Genomic DNA, 27,548 nt, shown 5'->3' on the forward strand with positions numbered 1-27,548 from the left:
CTGTTGATTTCTGCCACCAATTCCTGCTATAAAACATAACTATCTCGGGTGTAGAACAAAAATATATTTTGGCATTTAAAACAGTCTTATGCGAGGAGTTAAAGTGCATACGACAGGATAAAAAAAGTTTTAAATAGCATTGTTATGTGAATTAGAATCATATTTTGAGACGATTCGACTGTATACAACAAATTGGCAAAGCGCAGATGACGAGAAATTAGTCTTTTAATCTGCGGTTTAGCCACGCCTACTATTAGTAGGCTACTAATATAGGGCTCTAGCGTCCCCAACAGGAGGACGACGTCGGCAGGAGAATGGTATCATCTGATTTAGACTTCAGCCCATTGAGAGGGAATTATTCAGAACAAATAAAATGCAACGAGAGCAGCAAAATGTAATTCTTTCAATCTCTCTACTCCAATATTTTTACAGGATATTCTTTTTATCCAAGTATGTTTCCCCAATTGCTAAAGAAATTGTATGATCATGCCAAATAACAGTCTTGTGCTAAATGGAATATGAAATATTAAAAAAGCTGTCACACCTCCCGAACGATATTTTATGCCACCGGAATTAGTCAGGCTTTTGTCATTTCCCTGCCCCGGGTTCGGAGAGCGTAAACAAACCAGGAGGTGTGACAGCTAGCCGACATGCTAACCCGAACCGAGTGATGTTTCAAAGTCTATTCTCAACTTTCGAAGCGAAAAATCACTTGAAAACTACTCGGGATCATGTCACATAGCGGCGGGGTTGTCGATTGCCTTCGCCGATCGGCAACCCGCCCGGTGGCAAGCAAGTTACAGATCGTCTCTTGCTGCAGGCAGGAGAGCATGTTTGCTGGGGAAGCAGCTGGAGAATTACCCCCGGCCGACGCCGGAGGAGCACGTAGCTGCCACATGGTCAACATGAATACGGCGTAAATTAATGCTTAACTACACGGCCAAGACAAACAGTAAGAGAGCGGCGTCAAGTTGTTGTGGAACTAACATGGCAGGATGTGTCTGAGGGGATCTACTGTCCTTCCATGATCAAACGTAAGTAAATAGTCCTTTGTTTAAAGAAAGTTTGTAGTGTTTACTTTGTAATCGCTGTATTCGCGGCCATTTTTAACACAAAGTTGCAATTTCTGATCGGGTGGAAAATTTGACAGAACACCGGGCACACGAAGAGGGCAATAAGCCGAGTATAGCGCTCTCCCAGCAGGGGGATGTGCCACAAGCTGCCGGTCGTCGGCCGAGTGCCACTTTCGGTGGACAATCAGCCACAAAATGCAAGCCACCTCCGTATTGAAATGTGTGCCATAATCCCAGTATTTGACATAATACAAAACACGATATTTACTCACTTCCTCGTAAGTCCAATGATCCCACAGTTGTCGCACGCTTGTTTTGGCCGATCTCGAGTGAAAGGGAACTCTCTGAAACACTCTCCCTGGTGCAGCTACAAAGCCTGCAGCTGTTTGGCTGGCGTGATGCGAAAAATAAACGAATTAATCCGCAAAATCATGTAAATCCGCAGTCCATCTGCATGCTATAAACCTGCATAGGTGTCAAACCAGTTCCACAAAGGGCCAAGTGGGTGCTGGATTTTGTTCCAACCAATACCGCGCAAACAGTTTAACCAATGAATTTTCTGTTGAAACAAGCAGCACCTGACAAAGTTTAATTGATTACCCATGTGAGAGATCAGATTGGTCAAAAGGTGTCCTCTTCATTGGTTGGAAAGACAACCTGCACCCACTTAGCCCTTTATGGAGTCAGTTTGACACCAGTGCGTAAAGCAATGCTGTATTGTGAAACGCTGACCTGGGTGACGTCACATTCGCATTTGTCCTAAACCCGATACCGGAACCGGAAGTAAGTCATTTTCATGGTGCGGGATTCAAAAATTTGTATATATAAAACGGTTGCTTCCACACACATCCAAGCAGTCCATTTCATTCAAGAGCATACAACACCGCGTGAAATATGAAATAAACATGCTTTTTGGTGTCATACGCACTTTAATTTGCAAGTTTTTTTTTTTTTTCAATAATGGCGTTTATCGGTTTCGGCAATTGAACTCTTTGAATGTATTAATTTTTTATACACGGTCTTTCAAACAGGGGAGGGCTTTTATTAAGGTCAAATTCAATAATCTACCAGGCCTTTGAGAATTCGAAAGGGTAATTTTTTTAATTGAATGTGACCATTAATTTCTGTCCTTTACAGTCAAATTTCCATCACGTCTTTTTGTTATAATGTGCCATTTGTCAATGGGTGTCTTTATGGGAAGTGAAGTAGTATTTAATGGACCAGTGATGACCACATCATGCATAGTGACTAAATCACAATGACACTATCACTCTAATTCTCCTTGAGGGCTGACTTAGGACTATTGCATGTGTTGTAGTAAATGTGGTGTAACAGTCTGGTCCTTCCTCAGCAATTAAAAGCAGAGCAACAAATGTGTGTAAGAATATTAGCTGAATGCAGCACATCAGAATTTGTTAGTAAGTTAATGAGGATGCAAAATCCTTATAGTTGTCAGCAAGTATATTCTTTCGGGATATATTCTACAGTGCTCCAGACTGCGACCAAATAGCAGCATTTTGCGAATAAAATTAGAGCCAGCGCGAGTATTTTTTTCATCTACTCGCACATGCTCGACCAGTAACATTAAATATACTAGTTGGCGGTAATTTAACAAGGTGGATTGCCAAGGGAAAATACAACAGAAGAAAAAGAAGGTGGACAGTGTGTGAAGCGGTCGTAGCTCAGCCAACGGCAAGGTCAGGCCCTCTCGGCTCGATGCCGAGCGAACTGGCATCCATAAAAAATGCATAGGGGAAAATTGAACCAAGAAAGAGAACTGCATGGTACTCCAAGTCAAACAGGCATGCGATCGCTTTCACTTTCATGACTTTTTGGACTGTCAAACTGTCGCCACTTCCAGGAGAATGAGCCTCATGAAACGGGAGTCGGGAGAGGCTCCGCCTTTCTCGGCCACTGCTGCGTACACGTCGCGCTGATCGTCTTGCGTGGTTTCCGCTTCCAGGAAATATACACTGGGCCACTAGCATGTTTCTGCGCAACGATTGTAACATCCCAAGCAAGGGCGTAAGTTTGGTCTCAGAGGTAGGGACGCCATAACAACATAACCTGCATGTACACTTTTTGCTAGGGACAGGACATCAAAGGGGAATAGAGCTGAAACGAATACTCGAGCAACTCGAGTAACCCGAGTTTAAAAACTGAGCCGAGTAATTGTATTAATCTCGAGGAATCGTTTAATTTTGCCAGCTCTAAGCATCACATTTTGCCCGAACTACTTTTAATGCTGATGTCACGTGCGTAGAGGAAGAAGCAATAAAAATAAAACTGCTACAAACTACGCCGACGTTGCTAAAAACTACACCCGCATGATGCTACAGTGGTAGCAGGTAGCATCTGATACGTCTCATAGATATCACATGTATATAGGACTAGATGCGAAATGACAGACTCGGCGGCATTAGTAAACAGCCGACATTTTAAAGCACTTCTCTGCGCTAACAAATAAGATTAACGTTACTGTCGCTCGCTCACATAACTTTAACCCTGAGGAGGGCTAGGTTTCTATAAATTATGACCACTGTCGATGTGTGGTTAACGTGTCTTACATACAGGCTTTATTTAATTTGTGAAAACAGCGCTGTAGAGAGATGAGGGTGTAAAATAAAAACTTAATAATGCTAACTGTCAATTTTAGCTCAGTAGTCATTGCTGGATAAAACACTAAGTAGCACTGGTCCCTAATGTGCTCCAATACAGCAGGTATCATACATTTATTTTGAACACTGCAAAAAACTCAAAATCCTATTAGGACTTACAGTTTAGACTAACTTAAAACTTAACTAGAACTTAAAAATAGCTTGACACAAATGGAAATTCAATTGAAACGCGTGGGAAAAACACCTAACTTTTAAGCAATGTGTGTTATCAAGCCTAATGACATTTTTAGGTATATATATATATATATATATATATATATATATATATATATATATATATATATATACACACATATATATATATATACACACACATATATATATACAGGGGTGCACATATTTTTTTTGCCCAGGTTCTCAGAGGAGGACCTGAAGATGTGACTTGGTCCTCATTGAGCTTGAGAGCCGACCCGCCTGATGCGATAAAATTATGACAAGCTTTACTTAGAGCCAATTACCTTTAATTAATTATATTAACAATTAATGCTTGATTATCAAGTGGCACAACAAAATTGCCATTACTTTGAAGTGAAATGTAAAGAAATAAACATAAAAGCACTAATTCAAAATAAAGGGCATTCATATGTGGCTCCCACATTAACTCCAAGCCTTTGTAAAAGTGGGATGTCCTCCTTATAAGAGCTCATTGAACGTGCATGTTTAGCTTTGTGAAATGCGAGCAAAAACACGTTTGTCAGTGCGTGGCGCTGTTCTTCAATAACTTTTTTCCGCCACTTGTCCATAGGGCGAGTGGGGTCCTGTCTGGCATCGATAGTTTGCTTAATTCCCACATTTTTTTTGTGCTTTTCAAAGTTTGGATGGCTATTCTTTGACCCTACATAAAAGACGCTGCTCTTATTAACGACATTGGGATTCTCACAGCAAATGTTGCACCACATTTCCGTGCGAGCATCATTTGCTTCTAGCCATGGTACCTCCTGCAGCCACTTTTCAGCAAAAGTCCTTTTTTCCGGTAGCTCCGGTGACGTCTCTGTCGTCTGTCTGTCTTTTGACGGGGGTGGGGGAACACGGAAATAATTACTCAGTGGGGCCTGCCTCTTTGACATTTTGAGAAGTGATTTTCTCGTGTCTGCCGCAAATACAGTGGTCAGCCATCGGTACGCAAAAGCGTATGGAAGCCGTTGAGGGCCAGCGCGTTTGTCTACGTCCAGTACGCATGCGCGCATGCGGACCACTTATGTGCACCCCTGTTTATATATATATACAGTATATTCTTTATAAGGTGTAGAAGTTTTTGAGCGAAAGCAGTGAATTAATCTTTTTTTATTCTAGTCATATCTGAGATGCAATTGTTGGCTGTTTTCAACAATGTAAATCGAATATAAAGACATTAATTGACTGAAAATGGTTCATTATTAGATCAAATGTCTTGTTTTCTCATGTATATTTATAATTGCTGTTTACCTAAAAAAAAAGATGTTTTATCCGATTCATCGATAGAATTTTCAGTCGATTACTCGATGACTAAAATATTCGATAGCTGCAGCCCTAAAGGGAAAGTTCAGAATTTTTTACATGAGACTTCATCTTCGAGTTAGCGGGGGTTTAGTTAGTTGGTGGACTTGATTTCAACAAATTCTGTGCAGTTTGTCAGTTATATGTTAGTTTCAGGGCTCTGGAGTGGCTAAGATAGCAGAGTCAATGGTGCCTGCTTAGCATACCGATAAAAACAAACATATGCATACTTGAGAATCACCGATAACCCATACAATCAATAGTGTTGTCTCTGTTTTCAGGATAAAGGTATCAGAATTTACCATTGCACGTCAATAATTGTCGTATGAACAGCAGCATTTGAGTGATGTTACATTGTTTTTTTCACCGCAGACAAAGCACTCTCTATTGTTGACGCATTACGCATCTAAAAAAATAGTCCTGCTTTTAGAATGAAATGAATTATGGCAGTTTTGTGTGACATTGTTTTGGCCGCATGAGTATTTGGAACAATGATTTGCATTTTGAATTTATTTGAGTATGTTACATCGGGTAATATTGTTTTTTATTGGCATGCTAAGCAGGAACCATTGACTCAAGCTAGCTTAACCACTTCAGAGCCCTGAAACTAACAAATAACTGACAAACTGCATGGAATTTGTTGGAATCAACTCCACCTACAAATTAAACTCACGCTAATTCAAAGATTCAGCCTAATGTCATAAATTCTGAACTTCCCCTTTAATAAAACCAGATTAGGTGAATGGGGGTCAGGGCTACATTTCCCACGAATATGCTGTTGTGTTTCCTACGTAAAAATGAAAAAAGTTAAAATTATTATTTTCATGGAAGCAAGTCATTTTTTAAAATAGAGGAATTCCTCCTTGCTTCATGTATAGGAAGTTTGCAGTGGTTGTTTTTTTTTTGGGGGGGGGGGGCTGTGGAGGGTGATACTACTATACATGAAACTACATGTTAGCCTACATTGTCCTTCACCTCAAGAACAATACGTTGCTTCGATTGGTTGTCTTTTTCATCTTCTTTTCCCTTATTTTCCTCTTTAAAGTGCATTTGTTATTATGAAAAAAAATTCTCAATCAGGATTAAACTTTTTATCTCGATTATGATTACCGGTAATATATGATTACCTGAAAATAATGTCTGCATAAACTGCAAATAAAAATATTTTCAAATAAACAGTAAAGAAAATAAATGAATACATTTTAATTTAGGATGAATGAGTGCAACAATAGCTATTTGGTTTCAAAAGTGTAAGTCACAACATGCTCTAGCTTTCTTTCCTTCGAAGCCAGGCCGTTTACAAGAAGAAAAGAAGCAGAATTTCTCACAGTGCAATTAACGATAATAGTAGAAGACACACTGCAAATTTATAATTAGACCATCAATAAGTCTGTCAGTCTTACTTTCAGCTAGCTATTTTTCTTATTTCAAGAAATCTGAGTAAATACTTGAAGAGCTGGCAGACCATTTCACTTATTTCTAGTAGATTACCACTGAAAACAAGGGAATTTAACTCGTTTTAAGGAGGTGTATTCTTGCAGTGTACTCGAGTTTTGCAGGCTAACAAGTTCACACAGGTTAATGCTGTGCTAGCTCTGATCCAGGTCAGACTGTCATTAGCAAAATTAGTGGTGTGTTTGCCACCGTCCACAACATTGACTTTTTACATTACAGTACTTACAGTGGCCCCTACTGGTGGTGGCCGAAAAGGGCTTCTATTATCCCTCCTCTTCGCATCATAAGACGGCGTCATAAGACTGCCATAAGACCGTCATAATTGTGACATGACACTATATTGGGCATTAATGAATGCTTATGACAGATGTCATTACGTATCATTAGATAAATTATGTCACTAACTCTATTTATGTCCAGCTCGGATCTTTTACATCCATTCAAAAGTGAGATAATTTGCCAGATGATACAAAATGACATCTGTCATAAGCATTCATTAATGCTCATGGCAGTGTCATGTCATAATTATGATGGTCTTATGACAGTGTTATGGCACCACAGTCAAATAAAGTGTTAGAGAATACCAGAACTAGCAATTGATGAAACAAATAGAAGAGTAACTGAAGAAATAATTAACACAGAACATACATTTTGATTGTAATTTACATATGTACCGCTGCAATGCATAATAGGAGGCATGTTGGACGACAACCGTGTTGACAGCAGGTGGCAGCAGAGGTTAACTATCTACCCCAAGGGAGCAGTAAGGCCAAATAAAGTTTCTTGAAGCAATGGTGGTTCATTTGGTCTCATGACAGTCTTATAATGCCGCTGTCAAATAAAGTGTCAGCAATTAATATCCTTTGGTGTAAATATCCCATAATACAGTTAGGGCGGCTACAGCTTGTAGTCCAGTGCGGCTTATCCATGATAAAAATGTCATTTTCATGTCAAATTTGGTGGGTGGCGGAGTGTGGCTTCAGAAGGTGTCTCTATAGACCGCAATTTAAAGAACACACCGGAATTGCCGCAACTTGGCTGCCTAATTTTCAACCAAGTGCAAAAGTGTTTGTGCTTGCACAAAAAGAGAGCCCTTTTGCTTCCAGCCACTTTTTATATTTGGCCAAGAACCAAGTCACGCCCACAAAGTTAATCAGTTAATGTGATTAGCCACTGATCATGTTTCTCATTTAAAGTGATCAAAAAAAAATGACAGCTTGACACCTAAATTCCGAGGATGTATAATTTTATGACCGCAGAGTTGCAAGTGTGGGAATTACTGTGTAGTGGTATAATGGTGTTATGTCATGAGACACATCCCTGGAGTGAAATAACATTTATGATAACTGCATAAACGAAGCCTGCCAATGGAATAGGAGAACAGCTTCTTAGTGGATCAGATGGATATGAGGATGGCCTTCAGGCACTCTAACACTGCAACAAGGGACATAGCGCTCTAGTCCCAGATGGACACAGTCCCAGATGGGTGCCTCTGTCAACACACAGGCACTCACCCACTCATTTAGAATAGTCGCAGAGTAATAAAATGATATGTCTATGCCACTACACTTTCACACTTATAATCATATCTGCTGTAGCATAAGTGTTTTCTTATCGGGCCTTATATTTGTAAGCCATCAAGACCAGCTCGATTTTGTGACAAGAATAGGGGCGTTTTAGAACAGGATTTTTGTCAGGCGTGAAAATCTCTCACCTTTCGGCGAAATTCGCTGTTTTGAAGTCAAAAAGGGAGACCTACATGAATTGGTAGACCCAAAAAGAACATTTTTAAGGTGGGGGAGAGTTTTTTTAATGTCGGACGCTTGGTCTGCAAGTGGGGAAAGCGGCACAAAGCCAAAAAAAGCGCACCATAGTGACCAAAACATTGACTTATTTCAACGAAACAAAGGAAGGTACACTGTTGTCCTGTCTCTTCAATGCCAAGCTTGGCTGCAAGCCGGCCGTGAATGAACACCTAGCGCCGTCACCGAGTTTGTAAGTCCATCTAACTAACTATGACATGTTTTGTTGAAGTTGAGTCCATTCATTGCACGGTAAATAAAAATGAGGTAATTTTCACAGCTGCGTTTTATCATCGCGTGCGTGCATACATTTGTGCGTGCGTGTACACCTGCATTTTGGTGACATATGAGACTGCAGTTCCTTTCACAGAAGTTTATTGGTCATCAACACGCCGTACAATTAAATTTCAAACATACAAAATAAGGAAACACATGTATATTTAACACTGTAAACGTTAGCATTGCTATATTGAAGCTAGTGGGGAACAAATACAACCTACTTTAGCCTGCTATAAAACATTGGCAGTCTTCTCCAAAACGCAAACTTGTGGTTAAAAGATCGCTGGTTAACAGCATTTGCAAACAAAAAAAACTGATTACTGACACCACATGCAATGACAAAAAGAAATTTTTTTTGGAGAGTGTAAAGCTACTGTTAGCGGTTTAGCGAACGTACTTCCAGCTGAAATTTTCAAAATAAAAGCAAGTCATGTTCGTCATTTAAAAAACGATTCCTGGAGTTAATCCCACAAACTTCAGAATTCAGATTCTACACTAGGAATAGCTTCAAAATGACACCCTTTAGGAAAAATCTGATGGCAATGATTATAATACTATTATATGTAGTAGTATACTAAAATCTTAATGCTAAATATTTGTTTTAAGAATTGTTTTGAATCATGTTGGAAAGGCGAAGTCAGTGATCTGAATCCGTTTACATTCCATTTTTTTACTCTGGTTAATGCTATCAGCATTTGACCTCATTGTTTATTTGTGATTTATTGTTCTTATTTACATATTTATTTATACTTTAATAAAGAATTTAAGTGTTCCAAAATGTTTTTGTGAATTAATAAGCGTCATCAAAAATGTCGTTGCTAAATTAGTTTAAAAAAAAAAAGGGGGGGGGGATTAAGATTAGTCGACTAATCGTAAAAATAGTCGGCTGACTAATGGGAGAAAATTAGTCGTTTGGGACAGCGCTAGTTGTACAGTGTACTGGAACATATTTCCTCCACACCCTTCTCACCTTTTAACCCTTGACCCATTTTCATGCCTGAATGTTGTGGTCTGCACATTGGAAAATGGCTGGATGCAATCCAATTTGATTCAATATGATAAGTGAACCAAACTCAGTTTTTAATATACTGTTGTGAACACTAAATTGTAATAAGTAAGTAGTAATTTAGGGCTGGAAAACATGCTTAACTTCATGTATCTCAGTTAAGTCAAATTAGAAAAAAAAAAAAAAAAAAATGGATGATGGGTAGTTGGGGCAACTAGGATAGGCTATTGATTGCTGTTATTATATCATTTGTGTTCTGTTGATTAAAAGGTGTTCTTTCTTGTGGTCGTTCGGTGGATGGGAACAAAAACAAGTGTAAAAAATAAAAGCCAGTCTTTGTCATTCTTCTCCATGTCGCTCGCCACAATATTTACTTACCAAATCAATGTGAGGTAAATGAAAGTGTTGACAAGCGTAGAGACAATCAACCAAAACTGAAAAGTTACCTGGTATTGTTCACAAAAAAAAAAAAAAAATGCATATCCTGCGAGATGTCTATTGAACATGCGAACATTGCAATGGCGATGTTCAAAGGATATATTGTGCAGGGCTAATAATAATGTAAAAAAAACTGGAACGGAATAATAAAAATAATGGCTCATCTGTATTAGCGAATCATCCTTGAACAAACGAGAACTCACCAGGACCACAACATGTTGATGACCCTGAAACACAGTGTCTGCAATAAAATTAACTTAGGAGAATATTTATAATAATATGTTGAAAATGACTGGTTTTTTTGTTTCCCATCATTCTTGAGGGGAATCTAAATCAGGCTGCGTAGGACAGTTATGCTTTTCGCCAAGATCGTCATCCATTGAATATGTTATGCCCGCCGATGTTGTGCCAATGTAGTTACCCCCAACTTTTTTTTTTCTGTCATGTCGTATAACATAACATACATACTGAACGTAAAAATCGGCACTTTTTTACTGTTTTACTGTTTTACTCATAGGATGACCTATAATTTTTATTACTTTAATTCAAGTCTTGTATGGAGTTTCTTCAGTTTAAAAAACGTTGATCTCCAAAATATATACCTGTACCTGTGGTTCCTTTCTGGCTTCAATTAAATGTTTAAGTCGACATAACTCATAACTAATGTGTGCATATGCGCTACCGCGGCCAGGGGATGTAATTTTTGATGGGGGTAACTACATTAGCAAGCCACCGGTGGTGGCTCTGTTGTACAATTAACGTCTTTAGTGGGGCAAATTGAAACTCCGCTCACTATTTTGGTGGTGGTCTCTGGCGTTTACTGGTCCACATTTTCAATCCCTGGTTCTTGCTCAGTATTTGTTGCCGCTTTTGAAAGCTTAGGTTTGAAAAAATTACGTATATACATCTTGCCTCTTCAGTCCTCAGGTGGTTTTGGCTAAGCAAAGCAAATGACCGTCTAAGGTGCTAGTCACATGATCTGTTCAAAAAATAATTTTGACAAATTATAAAATTATCTTTTTTTGTTCATTTCATTCAGTTTTGTTCTCTGTTTAATTGCTTTACAACTTTTAATAGACAACATTTTACCGGAAAACTAAAATCATATATAGGAAAGTCAATTACATTCAATAACACTTTTCAGCCACCGGGGGGGCCCTTAAACTCCACGTATGGATTGAATTGAATCTGCCATTTTACGCTTCGCCGAGAGATAACTGCGATGGCAGGATGTGTCCATGGCGTTTCCTCGATGAGTGGCGGGGCAAGAAAAAAAGAGGCCAAAAGATCGTGGAAAGTTGAAAAAATAGTCGATCTATTCAGATCAGAAGTGTTAGCTCATCCTTTTAGCTCTGTTGCTGGTTGATTACGTCACGCGTCTACGGAGTCTCGCAATGTTTCAGCCCTAAAACCATGTGACTATTCTGTTGTACGATGCCGCCTCCAGTTTAACTTCATAACAATATTAATGAATTAGAAGAATGTTTGTGTAATATTTATCCTCTTAGAGAAACCATATTAAAACAAAAAACATATTTCCCTCCCCCATCTTTTTCATTTTAAAACATTTTTGAAAGAGCTCCAGGGAGCCACTAGGGCAGCGTTAAAGAGCCTATGCGGCTCTAGAGCCGCGGGTTGCTTACCCCAGGTGAAACTGTCTGTGCTCGATTGGTAGGAACAAAAATCAGGACCCACAGCACATCTGGTTTGGATACCCCTGCGCCACGTGGTCTCTTATAAGATCTTAAATTTCACTTGGTGAAACCTGTAGTACCCCAGCAGAAAATGTAGATGTTTTCATTTACCAATCACAATGTAGAAAATGTATGAATGTTCGCACTCCTTGTATTCTTGAGTGGTGCTACGCTACCAACCAACACGCGTGCTTTCGTGATTAAGACGAGGTGGGCACAGGAGTGGGGGATGTGAACCATTGTGTGTTAGTTTTTTAATGAGCTTTTTGTTCATACAGGGAGCGGACAAGTGTTTTTGCACTCATCCATGCATACTGTAATACTGGGGGGGGGGGGTTGTTAAATGGATAAATTTAGGTTTAGTCTTAACAGCATTTTCTTTCGTCTCCTGCTGATGAGGAGCTTTTCTGAGAAAATGTGTCCATGTGCTTTTATAAAGGTGTGCAACCATTTGAATAATGCATTTACAACACAACCATTTAGTGGAAGGGGACATCTTGAACATTACTGTTAAAGTGTTACTGTATTATTGGAGATTAAATTGGAGATTAGTAGATGATACTGTAAAACCACAACACAAGAAGAAGCTGTTTCACTGTTTAAACTTTTTCAGAAATATTTTATATTTGCACTGTCACAATAAACACCAGATTGCATTTAGCATCACTTAAAGACCAAATGTGAAGTAAGGTTGGTGAAACATGTTTTCGAATAATATTAATAGCTAAACAATTATAAGCATATTTTCGTTATTTTTTTTAACGCAACCCTTCCAGATTCTTTGTTTAACCCATAGCAAGGCCCTTGACAACGAAAATGCTTTTCTTCGACAACCTTCGGAAATCTTCGGAAATTACGTCACACAGAGAACTGCAAGGGAAGTCCGCCATAGAACAGTATTGTTGCATTGCTTCTCGGTAAGATGCCACGGCGGTGTGTGGCGATGTATTGTTCTCAATCTAAATAAAAGTTGTATGAGTGGCCAAAGGATAACAGGGCACGTAAATTGACATCTTTTGTTCGCACGAAGCGAATGAATTTCACGCCATCATCGAGTAGTGTTCTCTGCTACAAACACTTCGAAGATGCCTGCTTCCTCAACCGGTCTGCTTATGATCAAGGATTTGCAAAAAAGTAAGTGTGATTTTTGGATAGATGACTGATGACTTTGTCAAAGCCAGCTGTTGTGGAATGAACAGTAGAAGGTAGCGACGTTAGCCGAAAGGTAACTTGAGGCAAAACTCCGATCGTGTTGTTGAATGAAAAGTAGAAGCTAGCGACGTTAGCCGAAAGCTAACTCGTGGCAATCCCTGATCATAGTTGTATTGAGTTCATTTTGCCAACACTTATAAATTCATCAAAACTTTTATCCCAGGCAATAGTAGGTGTATTATTTACCTTACATGTTTCGGCGAACACTTCCGCCTTCGTCAGAGTCCGAAGGCGGAAGTGTTCGCCGAAACATGTCAGGTAGATAAAAGCTAACGTCACTTGCTTCTACTGTTCATTCCACAACATGATCGGGATTTCGTCAAAACTTTTCTTTTATCCCAGGCAAAAGTAGGTAGTTTATTTACCTGACATCCTTCAAATCATAAAAATAATAACAGCCTATATCTTACCAATCTTGTTATCTCGATGGGTCTTGTCTCCATTCCATGTCAGGTAGTCTGGGCACATTGTTTGTATTGTGATTAGCGTCTGGTTAATACATGTACGGTCCAACATAAAATTCCAACCTCCTCCTCTTCAAAAACTCGGATCTCCTCACTTGCGCTCGATCTATCGCTTATATCGCTGTTTGAATTATTGTTTGAAGGGCTTTGTATGGCGGCCGTATGGAGCGCTGCCATCGCTGTTTTCGGTGTGATGTATCACTTCCGGGTTCGTCCCCTTTCAGGCTCGAACTTCGGAAACGCGATTATTTTGTCAAATATACACCATAACATTGAGAGATACATATATGAATGCATGGACGCTCGGATATGAAACAAAACACTGGACATTAAAAAGTAAAATGACGCCTTCTGAACAATATTCATTTCAGGCCGTAGCCTTTTGCATTGCTAAGATTAATATGATTTTGCAAATATCCAGCCATATTGCAATATTTCAGTGTTCACTGTAAATGTCATTCCCTTAAATCCTGAATATGTTCCTGGCTCATATTACTTGTGACATGGAAATTAAAGAACATATTTTTATTAGGGCTATCAAATTTATCGCGTGAACGGGCGGTCATTCATTTTTTAAATTATTCACGTTAAAATATTTGACGCAATAAACGCATGCGCGGAATGACCCGTTCATGCGTTGCCTCAAACAGTTTACAATGTCGCCGTTTTAGCACATTTGGAGTGAAAAGGCAGAGAAATGCGAGCGGACACAGGCATTCATTGGACCGCTTTTATTGGCTTAAGCTTTGGCAGCCACTACTAACAGTCATTGTTGCCCAACTTCCCATCATGCATTTGGACGGAGCAGGAGACAATCTTTTTCTTAACACACGTAATTGAACACAACACAGAACATATTGTATACCATTTGTCGCCACTACTGACAGTCATGGTTGCCCAACTTCCCATCATGCATTTGGACGGAGCAGGAGACGATCTTTTTCTTAACACACCTAAATGAACACAACGCAGAACATACTGCATACTATTTGCAGCCACCACTGACAGTAATGGTTGCCCAACTTCCCATCATGCATTTGGGCGGAGCAGACCTTCTTTTTCTTAACACGCCGAATTGAACACAACACAGAACATACTGTATACCATTTGCAGCCACCACTGACAGTCATGGTTGCCCAACCTCCCATCATGCATTTGGGCGGAACAGGAGACGTTCTTTTTCTTAATATAAAAATACTATAACTTGTACTCAAATTTATCTTTTAAGAACTACAAGTCTTTCTTGTCTCCTTTAACAGAAAGAATGTTAATAATGTTAATGCCATCTTGTGGATTTATTGTTATAATAAACAAATACAGTACTTATGTACAGTGTGTTGAATGTTTATGTCCGTCTTGTGTCTTATCTTTCGATTCCAACAATAATTTACAGAAAAATATGGCATATTTTAGATATGGTTTGAATTGCGATTAATTATGATTAATTAATTGTTAAGCTGTGATTAACTCGATTAAAAATTTTAATCGTTTGACAGCTCTAATTTTTATGCATTTGTGTGCTTTCAGGTTCAGAGGTAAATATTTCAGGCAAAGGATTATTATTATTATAATTATTATTATTATTAATATTATTGACATGGCTTATCAAATTAATGTAATCCAGGTTTCAACAACACTAAGTGTGACCTAAAACCAGGGTGAGGTCTACTTGCTTGATCTAAATAGTTGTAATTTAAGCATCAAAGTAAGTGTCAGAGTGCAGTTCAGCATGTGATAAGCGCACCTTCAAAGTCTTTTTCAGGTTAATTGAAGGCTCTGAATTGCTTTGTAGTGAATTAGAGTGGTAGGAGCTACTACACTAAACTCACTGGGGAGCTACATTTAAAGATGCACAGGTCTGAAGGACATTTTGTTGACACTGTGTTCTTAGTTTGGACAGCTCAGATTTTATTGATCACAGGCTCACGTCCATACATTTGCAGTGGGTAATATGGCGATAACTTCCAGACAGGGCCGGACTGGGGGGGGTGAAGTGACCTGGAAGTAAGACCGGCCCACTTCATGGATGCTGGAAGCCATCCAGCAAGCAACACAAGTACCTGTACCTTGCTAAAGAAAAAACAACATTTGATGTTGTTTTGGGCAAAAATCATTTAGTAAACAATAACCCGAGCCCTTAATTAGCCTAGAGTAAAAATAATAACAATAGTGTAGTGATTTTAAAGCATATAGTGATTTTAATGCAAACAGGTCATTCATACAATAAACTATAACATGCGTAAACCATAAGAGAAATGTAACATCATCAAAGTACACATGTAGGACTTTCAATTCATTTTTTAAAATATTAGTACAGTAAAAATGCATAGTTTTGAGTGTATGGGTAGTCAGAGAGGCCCACTACTAATATCTACCAACCTTGGCCCGAATCGATTCAGATTTGTGGATTTACAGTGCCACAAAAATGAGAACTGTAACATACCATCTACTAAAATTATTCATTGCTACAGGGAATCACACAATATTCTACTGACATGACAGCACACATAACGCACATGCAGATGGAGCAGTATTAAGATCAGGTGACATTATTTCCTTTATTAAATGATGACAATGGTGGTGTTATATATTTTTGAGTGTTGAGAGTGTTTTTAAGTGTTGGGAGCAATGCGAGCACACTAAAGTCAACTGCCTTGCCACTAGGTCAGAATGCATTTACCGTAATGCTCAGATTACGCGGGTGAAATAATTTTAGGGTTTGCTCATTTGACCACGGGAACACGAACGTCCGCTGGCTTGACTGCAGTTTGCCTCTGCCCCTTGCAATATTTACAGAACATAAGATTATCTTCTTCAGTCACCAATTCCTACTTATAATTCACCCGAAACATATTTTTCCCGTGTACATGTTAACTATCTTCGGTCACAGTTCACCCATGTTTAGTGACACTGTTACGTCCCACTGACGGTTCGCTAAGGACGCAACATAAAACGAGCCACACGTTTCCAAGTGGACACAAATAACAGTTTATTTACAGAAGCCGAATAACAATGGGTGCAAAATACAGAGGAAGCTGGCTTCTGGGTAAGTCAAGGCCAAAACAACAAACGAATGGAATCTACATTAATTACCCGCTAACTAAACCCTGATCGTACAAAAAGAAAAAAACAAAAAGACAGCCACTACCCTGGCTTCCTACAATAAACAAAACAGGAGAAAACGGGTTGAACAGAAATGGCAGCTTACCCCCACTGCTTCGATGCTCTTATTGACAGTGGTGAACAAAAACGATCCAATAATGGCAAAACACAAAAGACCTCGCCGAAAAAGTGTGTAACTAGCAAGTGATCGAATGCGAAGGCGAATGGATGGCAAGCAAACAGCTGGCGAGGAGGAAAGCAGCATGAATGCTGTCAATGTGGCCTCCCAGAGCGTTGACAGCGGCTAGTTTGTGAAGTTGGTGGCGTCCTTCAGTGGCCAATCAGCGGCGGCCACGATGTCTGCCCATTCGGTGTTGATCAGCACACGTCACGCTGGGAGGGGAGGCAGCTAGCTGGCGGAGGCGACAATCAGCTGAATGGAGGCTTTTCAAAATAAAACAACAGTCAAACGGCCAGGGCCGTCACAGACACCAAACCCTACCTATTTTAAGAATTTTGACCCTACTTATTTCTCCTGACATCAGCCCACCAGGCAGCGGCCCACTGGGGAAATCCTCGTTATCCCCGTATGCCAGTCCAGCCTTGCGTCCAAACCCCTACTTTCAGCCTAAGCTAGGGTTGGCAACCCTTAACACTGTAAGAGCCATTTTGATCAGATTTCCGTGAAAAAAGACAACACAGGGAGCCACACACAATTTTAACAGTGTGAATGAAAATGTTAGCCCAGGTACATATTTAAGTATTCAGTAGCACTTATGAGATTTATCAAAGAAATTTAGCTACCCTTTAGAAGCAAATGAAGCCATGCAAAAATTTTTACACACTTTTATTCACAACACTCACGCTGCTCATTAATTCACCAACTATGTAAAGCAGGGGTGGGCAAACCGGTCCTCGAGGGCCGCAGTGGGTCCTGGTCTTTGTTCCAACTGAGCCAACACAGATAGTTTAACCAATGAGGTTTCAGCAGAAATGAGAAGCACCTGACTGCAATCGACTGATTGCACTTGTAAAACAGCAGATTGGTGAAAAGGTGTCCTTTTAATGGGTTGCAACAAAAACCCGCACCCACTGCAGCCCTTTGTGGAATAGTTTGCCCACCCCTGATGTAAAGTCACGGAGCCAAGGTTTACCCACAAGTCTTTGTGCCATTGCCCCCGGAATCCCACTCATTCCGTGCGCCGCATCAAACACACATGTCATTTTCTTTATTCATTTTAAAACATATTATATTGTTTGAAGATACACAAGCAATGTACATCCCATGCAAATGACCTATATACATACGTTTATATAGTTTAGAAGGGGGCAGACCCCCCTGGTGGCCGAAAAGTGTCTTTGCATGTAAATTACTTTCCTATATATGATTTTAAAATTAAGAGTTTTCCGGAAAAATATGCCTTCCAAGTGGAAACGTGACCTTACATAGTTGGTGAATTCATTACCTTTGTGAGTGTTCTGCTAAGAGAGATACTTAATAAGCAAGCTTGACGTATATTTACCAAAGGGATTCAAAATTAACCTTTTAATCAAATATTCAGTGTCTGTTTTTAAAATTGACATGTAGGCAGATTCTGACGGTATGATAACCTTAGGCCAAAATATCACGGGTTCAAGGTATCACGGTATTGCAATTACAGCTCTACAATATGTTACTTTGAGATATCCGGGTTAAAAAAAAAAAAAAAAAAATTTAAATCCCACTGAACAGGATTTTTTTTTTCAAAACATATTAGCAAAATGGAACATAAGTATAATGTTAAGTTAAAATAGTAAAGTAAAAACGCCACGTTTTACCACTGCTAGACATACTAAACACGCTGGAGTTAACTCTCGTAGCTGGTTGGAAACGTTCATGACGTGTTTACTAACCTTAAATTAGTATAAATGAGGACTCATATTGGAGGTATTGCCTCCTCGGCAGTCACCCTCCGCAAACATGCATTACATGTCGGTTGGCCCTCTTCCTCTAAGCTGCGGCCGTCTGTAACTTTTCTGTAGCCGAAGGATTCCCATACCAGCCATTTCATTTTCTTCAGTGGGGAAAAAAATTCAGGAGTTTACCTCCTGCAGCCATCGTGTAGTACAGCTGACTCACTGACACTGAGCAACAACCGGTGCGGGAGGGTTGGGCGTTGCAGCTGCAAGCGAAGGATTTTTCCCTGCATTTTTGGGACATAAAAAACAGCTAATACCGAAGCGACGGAATGACGGAAAAATTTTGCAGTTTTGACGTTATCATACCATGGTATACCTTGAAACCGGTAATTGGCACATGTCTACTGATATGTGGATCACAACCCACAACCCATCTTGATCCGTATCATCCACTAACCTAATGTAGAGGATAGTTAACATCAGATGTAATGGAAAGCTGTTAAATTCGGCGAAAGATTGGACCCAAAAGCAGTGGCAAAACGTGCAATATTTCAATTATTTCATTTTGAAAAGGCACAATCCAAAGTAACAAATAAAAGTAAACTACAAAAGGGGGAAATGATGAAAAGAAAGGGAGCTACCAAACAGGCAGAAGAACACAAACTGACAGAAAATGTTGATGCAAGGCGACCACAGAAAAGCACCAGCGAAAACAAAACAGTACAGATGATGAGAAAAAAACTCAGACAGTCAGAGAAACAGAATGCACACAGATAAGACTTCTTTTTTATTTATTTATTTTTTTACAGATTCATCTAGGACGAACTAATCTGGAACTGACTGAATACATAGGAACAAAAGAATAATCTGGCAACTAACTTGTGTTCTGGCATTGAAATGGATTTAAATTCATTAATTGCTTGCAGGAAAAATGAGAATTTCCCAGTTATAGATGTTTGAAAACAGATAATCTCAAATGGCTTTTGATAAAAGTCTGCTTGTCTGGAGGCGGAGTCTTTTTTTGCCACAATGTCAAACACGGACATCTCAAACTGTTGCAATGTGTCATACATTGACGCATTGATTTGCTGGGATGGAGTGGGAGCTCTCTGACTCATTCTCCTTTTTTCTCTCTCTGTCCATCTTATCTTTCAGTTGGTGCTACCAGAGTACTCAATCCATGTGCTCTTTTGTATCATGTTCCTGTGTGCCCAAGAATGGCTGACTGTTGGCCTCAACATCCCCCTGCTCTTCTACAACACATGGAGGTGAATACTAAAGTCACAAACTATTGCCCTTTAAAATGTGGGTGTGGTGTGAGGATGTTCCTAATTAAAAGTAGCTGACTAAAATTTGGTTTTCAATAAAGGGAGAGTGTGGACCCTGGTGCTATTTATTGGACTATCACCCAAGGAAACATTTATGTCACAGCTGCCCTCGATGTCAAGGATAGGAGTTACCTCATTAAAAACTGTGATGTGAATAATACACCAAACTGTAATGAACAGAATATACCAAAAAATTAAACCAGGAATAAACCATTTGGTTGTATCCTGTATACAGTGGTGACATTGGTGACATTACCAAAATTTCCACATCAGTCGAGCCTTCCATCATCAAAGTAGAATGCACGTAGTCTCCTTATATGTCCATCAACGTACAGTAAGTGTTGCCTAGTTGTTGCCTAGGTGTTGCCTTGCCTAACAGCATTTTCCACCTGTAAACAAACTAACAAAAACCTGTTACACTTGCATTTATGCATTTAGGGTAAAAGGCCCATGTATGACTTATAGTACATGAGTGTTTGTTTTCCATTTCTTTATTGTTGTATAACTAGATTTAGTAAAGCTAATGATGTCTCAGATGTGACTGAAAAAACAGAATTGTAGTCAAATTGTGCCACCCTACACATACTGGTTAGCAACAGGCTAGCAGCAGATAGCATGTGTTGCAGCCACAGCAGTACAAGAGTTTTAATAAATAATATTAAAGATCATCATAATGGCGTACCGCAAGCAACACGTCACTTCCGCTCATTAATATTCATGACATTAGCTACTGTTGCTAAGTAGAGACCACCGTTTGTCCCTAATAGTAAATGAATGGAAATCGTGTACGAAGGAGATGTTTACAGAGCTAAACCTACCAATTCTCTCCGAAAATGATGTGCCTGGTGTCAAATTGACTGGCAAAGATGTGGAAGAACATAAAAATGTTCAGTTAAAGAGATGGCTTTAGTGTCGAAGGCTGAAAAAGACGAAAAAAACGAGCCGACCTAAGCATAGCTTTAGGTTTTTTATCGACGCGACTGACAATGACATTCTCCTGTTTCAACAAGCTATCCTTTACCATCAGCCCTGTCTTTCTTATATATCCTCTGGTTGTCCTACGTCTCTTACCGTTCTTGGGGGTAATTTAGTTAGCTTTGTGTAGCGATCGCAAATGCTACTCAGTGACAGCCAACGAACACTTTTAATTTTTTCATTGATAACACAACTTAATCCTATAATTTATTTACACTTCCCCCTTACTTAAGTTGTTTTTTTATATACACGTATATATATAACAGAAACGGTAACAGTGGCAGTCAGATGCCATTGTAATTCTTTTCAGGTCATTCATTGTCAGACAGAAGCAGTACGGCACAATGTTACGCTAAAAAAATAAGTTACAAATTTAAAAATGGCTTACCTCTTTGTCCTCTGAAAGACCATGCCAACCCAACATAATGTTTACTGCATATAAAACGTGAATGGATTCGCCGAGCTGGTGTTAAAGTCCGCGCAAGTTGATTCGGTCTTCACATTTTTTCCTCCCAAGTTTTTGGTTTCCGGAAACGTATGAAGAAAACATCCTCATGTGTCCAATGTCTAGAGTCATTTCTACAAGTTCCAAAAAAGCAATGCGTGATCGGCATGTTCGTTTTTGAAAGATTACCTGGAGAAAAGTAGCACTAATTACGTTGGGTCTATGCGAGGGCGGGTCTATAATGTCCCACTTCGGCTTTACTTCCGCTTTACGATGCGACGTCACGGTCTAAAAATAGCCTGCGTACGGTACGCCATTACAATCATCATTGTGATAACAATATCAAAGACAACAAGTTGTCTCATGCGCAATATTTAAGCTTTAGTATTTTTGGAGCACTGGACACATGAAAATGCAGGGAGAGGAAGAACATACCTTCCATAACACAGCGGCAACATGGCTACATGAACACCCGGTCTTTGTGCCTTTATGAACATCTTTTCCTCCCTTGTGGTGATGATTGCAGATGGATGCGGTATTTCCAAATTGTTTTTTTTTTAGGGTTTTAGATGAGCGATGCCACTCCAGCTCCATTTTTTTTTTTTTTTTTTTAGAGAAGTGGAAAACAGAAGCCGCGAGCTGAAGTAGAAGTAAAGAAGTAGCAGAAGTAAAGCAGATTTACCTCAGAAGCTTGTCTCTAAGATATACTTCTAAGCTTGTTAACGAATGCATAAATAAACAAAAACATACCTTATGCTGGTCTTAACTCTTTTGTGTTTTTTCATTGTAAGAAAAATAAATGAAGCTATTACAACCAAAGCATTTGCAGTTGCAATCATTTTCTGGGAGAAATTGAGCATTATCTGACAGAATTGCAGGGGTCAAGGGTGCCAATACTTTTGGCCAGCAATGTAAATGCAAACACTTTCAAAACAAACCATTACAATGCTACTCTAATTAAATCCTTAAAGCAGCGCTGTTTTTGGCAGCCCTTTTCATTTTCGTCTTAGTCAATATAGTCATTTCAAAATGTCTTTGTCTTCGTCTAGTTTTGGTTGACAAAATCTCATGCAAATTTCTTTTAGTTTTAGTCGACAGACATAATGTTTTGGTCTGTAAAATTCAAAAGCTTTAGTCCAAAAATGAATTAAAGTTTCCAACAATTTCGAATGAACATAGACAGATGAGCACAAATTGTAGCGTCTACAAGGACAATGCCAACTTTGTGATGATAGTACACACTCAGCAGGAAAAGCAGCACATTACTTTCAATTAAACCAGGGGTCGCGTTAACCGAATATTTTCCGTCGTTGACCGGTTTTTTAAAACGGTGACGGAAAAAACTGAAGTCCGTCAGTCATTTTGATAGGTTGCAATTCACACCCCAGACCACAGGGTGGCGAGTGAGCATATTATTAGCTATTGTCTCTCTTAATGCATGACGTCGTTGGCTATTCTGTCAGAATATTGTAGCGTCACCGGGGTCTGGTGGCGGCACCGTGATTGACACATCAGAGCGAGGTTCTTATTGGTGCACCCGGTGTGCCAGCGCGTCATCCAATTGGTGGACTAGATTGCCGCCTGTGTATAGGCCCCAATCACATGACGTCACAACTCCGCCCCCCTGACTGGAGCCGCCATATTGTGTTTCAGCTCGTCGCGTTTACACATTACCGCTACGTACATGCCTCCTATTACGGCGTGTTTTTCTGCTCGTTAACATTAATAATCAAAAGGGTGAAGGCATGCGTGGCGGTTGGTTGCAGTAACAGAGAAGATAGACTGAGAGACTTGAAGTTCTACCGTATTCTGAGAGACCCGAAGAGGAGAGCGAGATGGACTGCTGTAATTCGACAAGAAATCTGGGCACCAAACGATCACCACAGACTATGTAGTAAGGCAAGGCAAGGCAAATTTATTTATATAGCACAATTCAACACAAGGCAATTCAAAGTGCTTTACATCACATGAAGACCATAAAAATCACATTTAAATCAACACAACGTAAAAACCAAGACAAAAGATCGCATTTAATCACAGAATAAAAATAAATAAATAAAAATAAAACAAAAACTACTACTAATAATAATAATTGAAATCAGCAATGGAGATAAGCACAAGAGGAATAGAAAGCAGATAGATTGAATTATATAGACAGTTATGGATATGCAGTGCTAAACAAAAGCATTTTTAGCCCTGATTTAAAGGAGCTAACAGTTTGAGCATACTTCAGACGTTCGGGTAACTTGTTCCAGAGGTGAGGAGCATAATAACTAAATGCTGCCTCACCCTGCTTGGTTCTTGTTCTTGGAACATGGAGAAGACCGGTTCCAGACGACCTTAGGGGTCTAGATGTCTCATAGGAATCTAACAAGTCAAGCATGTATTTTGGTCCAAGGCTATTAAGTGTTTTGTAGACGAGCATTAGTATTTTATAGTCTATCCTTTGACTCACTGGAAGCCAGTGTAGCGATTTCAAAACCAGTGTAATGTGGTCCAGCTTCCTTGTATTTGTGAGGACTCTGGCTGCAGCATTCTGTACTAGCTGCAGCTTCCTGACTGATTTTTTATCAAGACCTGTAAATATACCGTTGCAGTAGTCCAATCTGCTGAAAATGAATGCATGCATAAGTTTTTCCATGTCTTGTTGAGTCAGAAGCCCCTTAATTCTGGTTATATTTTTTAGGTGGTAATAAGCGGATTTAGTGACGGACTTTAGATGGCTATCAAATTTTAGGTCTGAGTCAATAATTACGCCAAGGTTTCTGACTTGATTTGTAGCTGTAAGTGACATTGTGCTAAGTGACATTGTAGTCATAGTAGTCATTTTATATCTGGTGAGATTCATTTAATATATATTTAGAAGATTTTGGGCTGACAACCACAATTAAGATCATTGTGTGACGTTGGTGATTGGGGTCTATATAGTTGCCTCTTTTTCTTTGGGGGCGGAGTTGTTGTTTTGTTGGTGTTGTTGGCGGTAAGCAGAGTAAAAAGAGGGAGAAAAATACCACGACTTCCGTGTCTAATTTTTCGCCGCCAACCAAGCGTTACAATATTGATTAAAAATGAATGAATAGTAAATACTATTGAATATGTCATCATTATCATTTTAAAAATTTAAGTGACCGGTAAAAATAGATTATGACCGGATTTTTATGACCCTGTCAGTCAAAATGACAGACAACGAAAATGTCTAGCGCAGCCTCTGAATTAAACCTACCTAGACGCCACAAACTGTATGTAAAAAAGACTTACTGACCAGAAAAGCCAAGTGGTTCTGCTTTAGACTGGCCATTGTTTAAGAGGACACTCCTAAAATGGAGCGCAGTCTAGCTTTAGATACATCCTAAACTCCTGTGAGGAGCAGGCGGTCCAGCACGTATCACATGAGTGACACAACCCAAACAGTGCTGTGGTGCAAGCGGACGTACTCCACGTACAATATGAAAATATCAAGCACTGTGAACAAATGACAAAACCGATGTCGCACTTTCATCTCGTTGTCTCGTCAGTCGAAAACTGGCATTCGTCTCGTTACAATGTATGTAGCCACATTTTTATCATTGTCTCGTCGTCATGAAAAAAATTGTTTGTCGACGAAATATTTTCGGCATTGTCATTGTTGACGAAAACAACACTGCCTCGAAGCAGCAAAATTGGATTCGAAGCTTTTTTTCCAATTAAATTACTCGAGTTAATTGATTCAATCGTTGCAGCACTACAATAAATGCACAATAAATGCAAATGAATTTGCAATTTTACAACTCTTAAAAATAGTACCGAATCTAAAGCGGGGGGCGCTTTGTTAGTTATGGGGTTTAACACTCAAGGACATACAGTGTATACTCTACAATGAACCGTATAAAGCAGTCATCTTGCTCACTTGAATGCACAGAAAGTCCAGGAATATTTGTATTTCAGTGTTTCACATATATATTACATTTGTGGAGCTCCGGAAGGTATCCAGGGGAAATTGGGTCACCATTAATTCGTCTTTCTCTGTTGTTATGACTGTTCTTCCCATCAGTGTTATCCTGATTCAGACTGTGAGCAACCTGATGGGTCTGAGCTCAGCTGGTTGTTGTTGCAAAGGAGAGGAGAGTCAGGGAGAGAAAACACATCTTGCTGTTTCATTAATTGGAGGCTGTGCCAGATGCCTTCTGGCTACAGATGCTGCATCCCATGCAGCTGAGATGAGAAGACAAGAAAACATGGGAGGGAGAGCAAGGAAGAGATGGAGAGGGGAGAGAGGATAGGAGCAGCTGGAGGCCTGGACAGTGAGCCAGATGAGAAAGTATGTGAGTGATAGCTAATCTAGACAAGGTGATTCAGCGGAGAGTGGCACTGATGAAGATCGAAACGCACTCACATACTATATGCAGATAGGAGAGTTCCACTTCAGCATGTGCGTATAGCTGCATCTTCATGTTGTATGCATAATTCTCCAGGGTTAAATGCCAATGGCAGCATTGAATTTTAGTTGATTAGCTCATTCACTGAATCACTGCCAATGATGGCCACATATGTCCAATTGATTTGTGTTTCGAAAGTTGGCAGAGAATGTTCATGTTTCAATGCCATTGATAGGGATAGATTTCCAATAATTTTGAACTTGGAGAGGCTTTGCTGTTTTGGTGTCTGTTACTGTAATGATCCGCTGGTATTATGCTGTTTTGCCAATTTTCATGAACACAGAATTGTCAAGTCAAAACCAAAGTTGTCTTTTTCATCAGAGTTCCAATTGACGATTGCAGTTCTTACACACTGGTGTTGATTTCGGCAGCCCTTTTAATTTTCTTCTTAGTCTTAGTCTCTTGGACAATAATACTTATTAGTCTTAGGCCAGGTTAATACCGCAGGTCTTAATGCACAATTTCGATTTTTTTTTTTGGTCATTTTTTTGGCGTGCCGTTCAGACTGCCCTTGTTTATTGAGCATGCATGCGCACTAATTCACAGTCCGAGATGCGCTGAGCAAACTGACCCGCATGCGCAGGACCGTTAAAACAAATGACTACACATGACGCACACACACAAATACAGTATGGACAGTTTGCCCCGTCTCCTGGTCGTGTAAGCAATCTTGAAATATTGCCAGTTTGGAGCAGAGAAAACCGAGCATTCTCAGGCTCATCCTCAACCTATTTCATTTTGTTATGACGGTTGTCAAGCCAGCCCCTTCCCCAAAAGCCGCATTCAAGCTAGGCGCCAATGCTAATGTACAGCTGCACCGCTACCGTAGCAGCCTGTCTCTCTCGCTCTTTGCTGCATGAATTCTGATTTCGAGGACTTGAATGTTCAAACCGCCGCCACATTCTGGAAAATTGTAGCCCAGATCGGATTTTAACCACATACGAAAGTGACCTAGAGGAGAATTTTTTAAAACCCTAAACCCTAACCTTAGGTGAGAACATGAGAGAGCATAATTAAAGACACCATGATTTTAACGAGATATTATCGCGTACTTACATTTTTTTTGTTGCAAAAATTCTGTGTAGCATGTCTCACCAAGTGTCGAGACACAGCTGTGAATGGCCTAAGCCGGTCTTTTTGGGGATTTTATGGGTGAAACACGGAAATATAACAAGGTTCGCAATGCAGAAATCACAGACATCAAGGAGTGGTCGAGATTTTCTTTTTCAAATATTTACCTTTTTAAAAGTTGTATTTATTTATTTTTGGGGGGATCGATTATTTGTCATCTAAAATATTGGGGGAAATGCGACAGCAAAAAAATATATATATATACAACTAAGCGATAGTTATAAGGTATATAGCCATGACCTATTTACAGACACAATTTTTTTCATTGTGACGTAATTTGTTTCAAATATACTAGTGAATAATTTTTTAAAGTCGTTTTTTTTTTTAAACGAAATAATAGACATCAATTAATGATCCTAAGATAAAATTGATAGAAATTGTGAATAATAAATATAATTAATTACCTTCGTTTTATGGCTGGGTTGAAACAAAAGTGGTTGCGCGACGACTGTAAACAGGGGTTTCCAGGATAAAATGGTCAAATTAAAAATTGTTCAGGGGCTTATTGTGGCATGAATCTGCTATGGCAGCATATAGACTGTTATGATACGGCAAGCCGTTAAGCATGGGTCCAACACAGAGGTGGAAGTTTGTCGTATTTATTACAAAATGAGAACTAAGGGAGCACGCCAGAAAACGCGAGACAAAATACAAAATAAAAATGGCACGAACCTAG

General features: G+C 39.5%; 1 protein-coding gene across 2 annotated transcripts in view; it reads left to right on the forward strand.

The window, feature by feature from the left end:
* Window positions 1-27,548, forward strand: part of cnih3 (cornichon family AMPA receptor auxiliary protein 3) — a 188,302-nt gene that overhangs the window by 116,811 nt on the left and 43,943 nt on the right. Inside the window, exons 4-5 of one of the 2 annotated variants that reach the window (XM_057822012.1) lie at window positions 19,734-19,846; window positions 26,870-26,872. In XM_057822012.1, the coding sequence (XP_057677995.1) occupies window positions 19,734-19,846; window positions 26,870-26,872 (116 nt within the window). Of the gene's footprint in view, window positions 1-19,733; window positions 19,847-25,356; window positions 27,181-27,548 lie in introns of those variants that run through there. The other variant, XM_057822011.1, reaches the window with a different exon arrangement.

The sequence above is a fragment of the Corythoichthys intestinalis genome, chromosome 19, assembly GCF_030265065.1.
Source record: "Corythoichthys intestinalis isolate RoL2023-P3 chromosome 19, ASM3026506v1, whole genome shotgun sequence".
In the NCBI taxonomy this organism is placed as follows: domain Eukaryota; kingdom Metazoa; phylum Chordata; class Actinopteri; order Syngnathiformes; family Syngnathidae; genus Corythoichthys; species Corythoichthys intestinalis.